General features: G+C 35.5%; 1 protein-coding gene across 1 annotated transcript; it reads left to right on the top strand.

Annotated features, from left to right (window-relative positions):
* The first annotated feature begins 238 nt into the window (after positions 1–238).
* On the top strand, positions 239–8,945 carry LOC133199116 (uncharacterized). Its single transcript, XM_061334991.1, has 3 exons — positions 239–358; positions 5,004–5,476; positions 7,733–8,945. Exons 1-3 carry the CDS (start codon positions 294–296, stop codon positions 8,482–8,484), a joined length of 1,290 nt encoding a protein of 429 aa, XP_061190975.1. The 5' UTR covers positions 239–293; the 3' UTR covers positions 8,485–8,945.
* The last annotated feature ends 1,240 nt before the right edge of the window (positions 8,946–10,185 follow it).

Here is a 10,185-nt window from a genome sequence, read left to right as displayed (position 1 = left end):
GGGATTGAACGATGTTTAAGTCCCTGAATCCATTTATTTACCGTGTATATTGGATGGCAGCGTTCTGTGGCAGGCCTGTGTCCCGCCTCGCTGATTTTTATGTGTAGGTATGGAGCCGCGATCAATACTGAATCTCCTATAGAAAACATCCACGGTCACGTTCACATCTCCATATCATAGATTAGTATAATGTAACGATGATAATGTTGACGATGCTGGAGATGTGAAACCGTGGATCTTCACACACGGGAAATATCGTCGATATCGTCGTCTCCGTCCTTTGACTGTCGGCGATGAGGGCGTCATTGGATCCAGCAGTGAGAGATGTCGAGGGCTCTGACCAGTATGAAGGAGATATGTAAGTTATCACTTGTACATGATTTCAATATTGAATTGTACTTTTATGCCTGCTCTATCTTAATTTAAAGTTCACTCGGAAGTGCTATTAAAACAGTGTTACCGGTACATTGAAAGATGCCTATAACTTGCTGGGCGGATCTACGTAAAGCGTGCGATTAAGTGCATTCCTAAACAATTTTTTTCAAAGAAAATAAATGAATAATAGATAAAAAGAAACACCATGTGCACATACATACTCTCCCCCCCCCCCCAAAAAAAAAAAATCATTTGCAGAAAATCATCTTGCATTATTCGTTGCCATATCAACCGAATCTCGCATGTATCTAATTATTGCTTATCTTAAAGGGAAAATAGAACATTTCCATTGATTATTGCTGCTCATGATATGTAAATTTGTGAAGAAAAAAGGCCAGTATAGATATATATGTACTTATATACGAAAAACCGAAGTAGAAATGCAGTAAATAGAAATCGAGAATTGTACATAAGATACCTTTATTTCCCTGGTCTATAGAGAATCGGAGACACGGGGAAATTGTATTAATTATTGAGACGGGTAACTGTGTTCAATGAAGGAAAACTCCGAGCTCCGCGCCATTAAGCTTCACAGGAGAGCTGCCATTAAATATGTATGACATTTTAAATCCGGCGGCTCGGGTTAATTCTCTCTCCACTCAATTAAATCTCTCTCTCTCTCTCTCGCCATGTTTCTCTCTCTCTCTCTCTCTGTTAGATATCGAATTTTATAATATCCACGATTTTAGTGGGCTAGTTCCTAAATATCTTCATATATTTTCTATATCTTATCTCGTTTTTTATGTTTACCGTTATATTATATATATATATAACGATGATACATCAACAAAAGAAGTGTTAATTAAGATAAATGAAAAAGTAAGCGATGTTCGAGAATTTCAAGGTCTTCATAAAACATAACAGCAATGTTCAACAACTGTGACTGTGATGTGTAGACAAGTATAATTAATGCTACACGTATTGATTACAAATGTTAAGTACATGTAATTAATGCTACACGTATTGATTACAAATGTTAAGTACATGTACTATCAAATATGTATTAGGGATTTTATTTAATGGATAGGGTAAATGGTGTGACATAATTTATTATGAATGGACAGGGGTTGATTTTTTCCCCGCTGAAATCAAACTGCATGACACTAAACATTGAAAATAAATTGATTTAGACTCAAACCGTACATAGATATGCGGAGGCAATTTAAGTTCTTAGTTTAAGTTACAATGTATGTGTATATATCTTTATCTAATAAATATGTAATTCTCAAATAATACTGTAAAAATTCAGTCTAAAATTCAGAGTTGGTTGGTTATTTTTTTTCTCTTCAGTTATGGACTGTTACAAAGATAAATTTCTTCTGTTCCCATTCCAAAGTCTCAAAAACAAGCACCTGCCGCCACTATATACTTGGAAAACTATTTTGGTTCCGCTCCTTAAAATGTACGTCTATAAAACCCTTAAGCATTGGTCTTTAATCGTATTTTTCTTTCCTACTGTTTTTTATTAATCCGTTAAACTTTCGAAAATAATCTCTTGTAATAAAAGACACACAGTAAGAGTGGATTATTTTTTGTCAGCGTCTTTATACGGTGTGAATTAGTGCACAAGTTAGGCGCAGTAAGAGATTTTATAATGTCTACAGAAATTCTGGAGACGTCGTCTGTGTATTGGAACCGTTACCTAATATTATTCGTGGTTATCTGACGGATGTTGTTATTTTACCGATTACCGGTAAGAATATTTACGATTTTATTAATTGCTGGTAAAAATAGATCTATAATTTTAGCGATGATTGGTAAGAATATCTAAAATTTTACAGATATAACCGGTAAGAATATAGATGATTTTACCGATTACGGTAAGAATATCAGTGATATAACTGATTATATGTAGCCAAAAGTATATTGATTTTATTTACTGATTATTTGCAAGAATATCTTTGAGAATCTTAAAATATATATTATTGATTTTTGATATAAAATTTTAGCTTGAGCATCTTGTGAAGTTCTGAACTCAGTGGGATATACGAATCTTAATAACAGTAAAGTTTTAATACTATTTTGTAAAATAAATTAGGTTTATACATATATCTTATTTAAGTGATTTATTCACACTTAAAATGTGTATTACCTTAAGGTGGTATATCCACTTTCAATATACCATCTTCTTAAGGTGGACTATCCGTAAGTTGTCACTTCAGTAGAATCCACTTTCAGTATACATGTACCATCTCCTTAAGGTAGACTATACCTAGTCACTTCAGTAAAACGCTTGTCAATACGGAATGTACACTATCAATTTACTATAAAATTAAGGTAAACTTCCCACCTTTTATGCATTTCAAATGTATTTAATTTACAACTCTGTGTAAGTAACATACCACGTATCACCATAATAAAGAAACATTTAGGTCTAGTGCATCCGTGGGGCGAGTGTTTGTATGATAAATGTGTTAATATTAATGAATATATTATATGAAGTAATATAATGAAATATGAAGATAATGAACAGTAATCAAGGTCAGAAGTCTGAAGCATTGAAAACATATACCTCTAAACACATCAGTGGTGGGATCAGGTTCCAGGGAGAAGTAAGCAACCCCTGTCTACCGGTCACACCTGCCGTGTGCTCCTTGTCATGATTGAGCAAAAGGAAAATGGCCTAACAATTTGTATGAAAACATCAGTCAACATTCGACTTAATGATAGATTTATTGTTTGACAACATTGTGTCGACCATAGAAATTGCGAAATGTTGATTTTAAACGAGACTGTCGTCAGAAAGACTTAGATATTCTAGATGTCTTCTGGACAGACTCAGATTAAATTGCAAAACAATAAGTATGTGGATAATTCTTACCGTAATATATCTAATAAATTCTAACAACTTAATTTGGGAATTCAGGATATCTGATACTTATTTTGTCGAGAATTCCTAAACATTGCAGTTTTTATTCACACTGGATGTAAAGTTTGTTTCTTATACATTTCATGTGCTTAAAATTTTATCTCTATCATATTATCAACATTTCAACTGAAATTTTTGAAAGGTCTACATCTACATTGAAGCTGTGTTTTTTTTCTCATTTAGTCTAACTAGAGGGGAAGGAGGTCGAAGGGAAAACTGGAGGGAGGGTTTGGAAAAAATAAAAAATGGAAAGGGGAGAAAGAATAGGGAAAAGACCAGGGATTAAAAGTTAAAAGAAAGAGGACAAAAAGATAGAAGGGAAGTTGAGGTAGGGAGAAATGGAGGAAATAGGAAGACAACCCCAATCCCCTTCATTTGAATGGAAGTAGCCTAAAAAGATGCATGGTTTCGGTTTGTCATCCCTTTGATCAAATACAAAATCTTTATTTACCTCTAAGGATTTTCAAAAAGAAATCTTACGTGTAAAAGCTTAAGAAAAACGAACACTGACCAATCTCATATATCCAGTTAACAAAATTAATCGCAAACAGGGCAAAAACACAGACCCCTGGACACACCAGATGTGGGATCAAGTGCCTATGACGAGTAAGCATCTCCTGTCGACCGGTCACACCCGCCATGAGCCCTATGTATTGATCAGGTAGACGGGGAATCCGTAGTAAAATTTCTTATAGAAGCAATGACCTAACAAATGGTATGAAACATTTCATACAAAATACGACCCAGCGATAGGTTTTTTTTTTTTTATAAACAAGGTCATTATAAGGACCGCAGAATTTGCGAAAAGTTAATTGACTTTAAATGGGGTTGTTGAAAACCTTGTACCATCAACTTATTAGTCAGTAGTTTGCCTTGGTTTAAAAATGTATTGCATTCATTGTATGCTCTTGCATATCGAATCAGTTGGGAGACATAAACACCATATGCAAGTGATGTTGAAATATTGCTAATTGCTACATAAAATAAGGGAAGAAGTTGACCATGGAAATGTTGAATTAATTTCGTTTGTTATACAGTTCAGTTATTAGTTGGTCATTATGCCCATTTTCCTCTATAGTCAGTAAAACATCCAAATAAAACAGATGTTCTATGGTCGATACAATGACCTTGTCAGCAAATACAATATATCGTTAAGTCATATGCTGGCTGACATTTTTCATACTAATTGTAAGGCCATTATTTACTCACCGAATTGTCGACGGATTCCGTTATTCCCGATTATGACAAGGAGCAACGGCGGGTGTGACCGGTCGGCATGGGATGCTCACTCCTCCATGGCACCTGATCCTACCTCTGATGTTTTTGAAGGTCCATGTTTTGCCCTGCTCCCGATTTGTATTATTGTTATGGACTTTGAGCTTGAATACTGTTCGCTATCTGCATATTTCATTTGGCAAACTTTGTGGTGTCTTTTATTTCGAATTCACAGGGATCGAATAGACATATGAGTGAAAATAATTATAACAATTGTTAATTGATAAAAAGTCGTTGATATATCTTAATGTCGAGTCAAAGGCCATATTAGGAGATTTCTTCATCCGTGAAGAAGTTTCTGATAAAATTTATAATCAAAATGCTTTTAAACTTAACATTTTTATGAAGGAATAATATTCATATTTCCTACCCAGAGCTGCATTTATCACCAGAGGGCCAATGAACTTAATTTTTTTTTTTTCAGAGACACTCGGGGCATCACTGATGAAGATCACGGTATGAAGTTACAAGCCACTTTGCAGCTAGCGTTACGGTCCAGTGATTTTGACGCAATCAAAAGTATAGTTGAAAATGACAACTTTGACGTTAATTGGCGTGACGTCACTCACGATCTTCAGAGTCTCGTTATGAAATTATGCTACGTAGAACTCAATCAAGAGGAAGTTCTTCAATTATATGACGCCATCTTTGAAAAAGACCCGGATTTAAATTTGCAAGATTCTCACGGCCGCACGGCATTGATGCACGCTTGTATTGCAGGAAAGGAGGATATTGTGGACTATTTAATCAGTGACCCAACCACGAGGATTGAAATCTTTGATTTTGATGGTAATTCTGTCTTGTCTCACGCCGTTAAGGCGCAGGACGTTCGCACTACAAGGAGACTTCTAGATCATCCTAGCGGGCACCTGTTACTAGAGGTGTACAACTGTTTCGGTAGGTTCAATCTAGCGGGCACCTGCTACTAGAGGTGTACAATAAGTTCAGTAAGTTTATTCTAGCGGGCATCTGTTACTAGAGGTGTACAACAGTTTCGGTAGGTTCAATCTAGCGGGCACCTGGCTGTTACTAGAGGTGTACAGCAGTTTTGGTAGGTTCACCGTAGCGAGCACCTGTTACTAGAGGTGTACAATAGTTTTGGTAGGTTCAATCTAGAGAGCATTTGTTATAAGGGGTGTACAAAACTTTTGGTAGGTTCACCCTATCGGGCACCTGTAACTAGAGGTGTACAATAGTTTTGGAAGGTTTACCTTAGCGGGCACCTGTTACTAGAGGTGTATAATAGTTTTGGTAGGTTCTTTACTAGCTTTTAATGAATTGCAAGAAAGTAAATCTATCTTTCCCCGGTTACAACTTTAACGATCCCTTAATACTAGGTATATTCAAGCAATAAGAAATCAAGCAAAGTTTAAAAATAGTCTATATATCATAAGAGCTTACTGGACCTAATTATGTTAAGTCAATAACGGGCGGGAAGTCTTAACCTTAATCCCGGAGAATTTGAGATTAACCTAGGAGAATAAATATACATTGGTCAATTAATACAGTGGTTAATTATCCAGTAGTATTGTTACCCTCACCGTAGATCTAGAGGTCCGTCTCTATAATCTGTTAATCGATCGTCTTATGATTCACAATGATGGTCTCCCTTTACGGGAAAATTGTCCTTTGTACATAGCATATTGTGACTTTTTAAAAAATATTTCCTTTATGGTTACAACAATCCACCATATTTAAAAAGTTATTATAATCCACGTATAAAACATTACATTATTTTTTTTTATCCCTGGTATATTATATACGTTGTAATATTGTTGCAAATGTTAAAACGGTTTTAAAAAGTTCAGAATTTATTATAAGTCCTGTGTCACCGGGTTCACAGATTTGTGAAAGTCAGTCTATATATCAGGTCTCAATAGTTCAGTGGTTATAGCGCTGGCACGGTACTCCAGAGGCCCTGGGTTTGAGTACCAAGCGAGACTTGATTTTTCACCACCTGACATTTTGCGCCCAACGTACAAAACCCACTATTCCCTTGGAACATGCCTCACAGCATTCCGTTCAAAGTCAACATTTTGCAAATTCTGTGGTCGATACAATGACCTTGTGAGCTAATACAAATCTGTCGTTACATCGAACGTTGACTGACGTTTTTCATACAAATTCTAAGATCATTTACACGCTGAATTGTCTACGGATTTTTCCGTCCGTCCGATCATGACAAGGAGCACACGGTAGGTGTGACCGGTCGACAGGGGATGCTTACTCCTCCATGGCACCTGATTCTACCTCTGATGTTTTTTAAGAGGTCCGTGTTTGCTATGCTTCCCAATTTGTATTGTTTTAATGGACTTCTGTTCGTTATCCTCATATTTCGTTGTTAAATAATAATTTGTCATTTATAAACCCTCAATATACACAATAAATTCATAACAACGTGTTGTGGGGTTTGATTATACACTCATATAACTTCTTAGACAGTAAATTCTTATACCAAATTCTTAGACTATTCGGTAAACCGAATTTTCTGGCTCCGACCTATGTAAATTCTCGCCTCATTACATTTCAGTACTTACACAGAATTGAATAGAATAGGATAATTGTCAATTTTCGATATATATCTTCGTTGGATAGAGGAAACATTTAAGAAATGAATTTTATTTTTGAGAATTCATACATGAACTACGACACTTCACGCCGGCATATTTCGTGAAGCGCGTTAGCGCTTCATGATAAATATGCCAGCGTGAAGAGTTGTAAGTCAAGTACTTCATGAATTCTCAATGTCACAATGGAGATTTTCTTGCTCACTCATGGTAGTTCATGTTTTCTAATTTGCAAAGAATCTTAAGAAAATATACTTGGAAATGTAAATATTATAATTTTTTTTAACCAGGCTAGAAGCAATCTAAATTTATTAATCTGGAGGGGTTTTACATGTAACTTTTGCTCACTTTCTTTTCGTGTTCCACCATAAACCTGATTACTCCGTAGCCGCACTGTAATCGTCACACTCTAAGCTTTGTGAGTTAATGCAATTAGCACCCCTTTAAAACACGAGTCTTGTAAATGTGTTGAAACACTGATATATGTCATTATCATGACAAAATATTGAACATTATAGCGACAAAAGGACTATGATTAAAGGATTGATCTACATGCAGCTCACTTATCAGTTTTATTATTTTTTAGGTCAGAGACCTATCGACATAGCAGAGAAACAGGAAAGAAAAGAATATTATAATCTGTTAAGGAAATACCAGAAGGAGCAACGACCGATGGAAAGTCAGAAAAAGATGACTGTACTTCCGCCCGCGTTCTCACCTCAAAACGAGGCTGCACTTAGACTGAATGCTTCTAAGGCTAGTTCCTTAACAGATGTAGATTTACTTAAATGTACACCAAGATCAACCTATATTGATGACGAAACACCAAATCTTTATCTGACATCACCAAAACTAAGAAGAAAGAAACACAAAAGATCAATAGATAAGTCGTACCTAGAAACTTCACTTCCTGCAATCAAATCAAATGATATCAACAGGAGCAATAAAGCGTCACCAAGGGAACAACATAAACAAAAATTAAAGGCAGACTCAAAACAAAGGGAAAGGAGAAATTCCATTTCACTTCCGGACCTTCGGGACTCCCCAGGCGGATTAGTGACTTCCAGTGGGAACACCCCAATTGAAAACTATGACTACTCGTCAGATTCAGACTTCAGTGATGACGCAATTGTTGACCTCTCTCACGGGTCACCGAGAAAACCAATAGAGCGTGTAGTCAAACGAAGCGCATCGGAAAAACAAATTGGATTTCCGAGCATTGATAAAGGTAAAGAGGGTTCTAAAGTAAAAAGGACTCTAACGGAGGGAAGTCTTTACAGCAACAGCGATAGCAAACTAGACAGACTCAAACTTCTACAAAAGACTGTACTTAGTTAACAGCGATAGCAAACTAGACAGACTCAAACTTCTACAGAAGAGCGTGCTTAGTTAACAGTGAAGGCAAGATAAACAGACTCAAACTTCAACAGTGTGTTACCTTAATTAACAGTAACAGCAAGCCAGACAGACTGATTATATAGAAATGCGTGCAGTGCTAAGTCAACCAGAGCTAGGCTGAGCTAAAAATATTTAAAATTCTTCACAATATAATAGCGTGCTGACATACTGAAAATTAAATAAAAGTATATGGTACTTAGAGCAAGCTAAATATATTAAAAAGTTTAAAGAAAAGCGTGTTTACTGAATGTCGCCAATTTGTGTCGGCTTCAGGAATGCGAGATCTTTTTTTTTTTTTTTTTTTCTTTTTTTTTTTTTACAAATAAAGTGCATATATAACCCTTTAATGGAAATTTAATTAAAGTGGAAGTTATGTAGTTCTTGATTTTTGTACATGTTGATTGGGAATAAACAGATTCTTAACTTGTGTAATTTATATCACTGGATCTTTATCTTTTTTTCTTTATGTGTTGTTGTCTGAAAGTTTGAGGATATAAGAGTATCTGTTATTTGTACATTGATTTTTACTGACTTTATCGGAGCACGTTAAAGGACACATAGGCTGCCGTATATATGGATGTTATTGTGATTTTAGAAATAAATGTCTGTTGCGATTAGATGAAACACAACTTTGCCAAACAAGTCATGGTGTCCTCTTAGGTTATTGTTTCTTTTCTTCCAGATTGAAGAGAGATAACTCTTACCGGAACTAATAACATGACATTGCTTTATACAATAGTCAAGTAAAAAGACAATTTGTTTAATAATGTGTCCCCGCAAGGTACGTTGAAATTGCGTGGATTTTACTTCTAAATTAGATTAGTTTTGGAAATTATAAGTGTTAAAGCAATATTTTATACAGTGTATAAGTGAACAGACAACGAACCTTAATAGCGTGGATTTTCTGATGAATGTGTCAATTATTATTATGAATATTCATGAAACCGCATTAGATCAAATCCATCGGTCGCAAGGCCGTCCGTTTTGGTGACTCTGGATAACTTTGAGCTGATGGCACGGGTTCGTCCCGGCGAGGTGTCTGCCCTATCATCTGTACATGTACAGAACGTGCTAATCCTACCAGTAAATTAAACACTGTTACCAGGTTCTCCAAACATTGTTCCTCATCATTCAGAGTGTTTTATCCACACAGGAGATCACTTATTGGCTGAAAAAAAAGAATACTGAGTAGTTTCTATTGAATAATAGGAAAAACCTTTTTCTCACTTAAATTGAATTCCATATAGCTTTTTCTTATTTTAATAATTTTCTAACACAAGACGGAGAGGAAAAAGTGAAATTCAAGCAAATTTAGAATACAATCACGGCGGATAATGAAATAAACGTTGCCTCTGACGGATCATCCTTAGAGTTACCTCTTTTTACATTGGGACATTCCTCCTTAAAAATTTCAACACATTTCCCTTTACTTCATTCAGAGGCTAAAGATAAACCCCTCGGATCATATATATTTTATGCAATGATTAAAAGCGTTGATTCCGTAAAAACAAACAAAGAAAGACATTTTATTGTTTACGTTTATATCTGTAGAAATTATTCATAGAGAGTGGATGAAAGAACATAATATATGGTTTTATCGATGCCATTGTTATATTGATAGAAGGGACATGAAACAGTTGA

The sequence above is a fragment of the Saccostrea echinata genome, unplaced genomic scaffold, assembly GCF_033153115.1.
Source record: "Saccostrea echinata isolate AGI-Se365-2 ecotype Australia unplaced genomic scaffold, CSIRO_AGI_Sech_v1 ptg000033l, whole genome shotgun sequence".
NCBI classification, from domain to species: domain Eukaryota; kingdom Metazoa; phylum Mollusca; class Bivalvia; order Ostreida; family Ostreidae; genus Saccostrea; species Saccostrea echinata.
This window is presented reverse-complemented; position numbering and strand designations above follow the sequence as displayed.

Excerpts from the sequence above, each read along its gene's own strand:
- LOC133199116 (XM_061334991.1), top strand. The coding sequence starts at position 294 with ATGAGGGCGTCATTGGATCCAGCAGTGAGAGATGTCGAGGGCTCTGAC. Across the intron at positions 359-5,003 it reads GACCAGTATGAAGGAGATAT|AGACACTCGGGGCATCACTG; the intron begins GTAAGTTATCAC and ends TTTTTTTTTCAG. Across the intron at positions 5,477-7,732 it reads AGAGGTGTACAACTGTTTCG|GTCAGAGACCTATCGACATA; the intron begins GTAGGTTCAATC and ends ATTATTTTTTAG.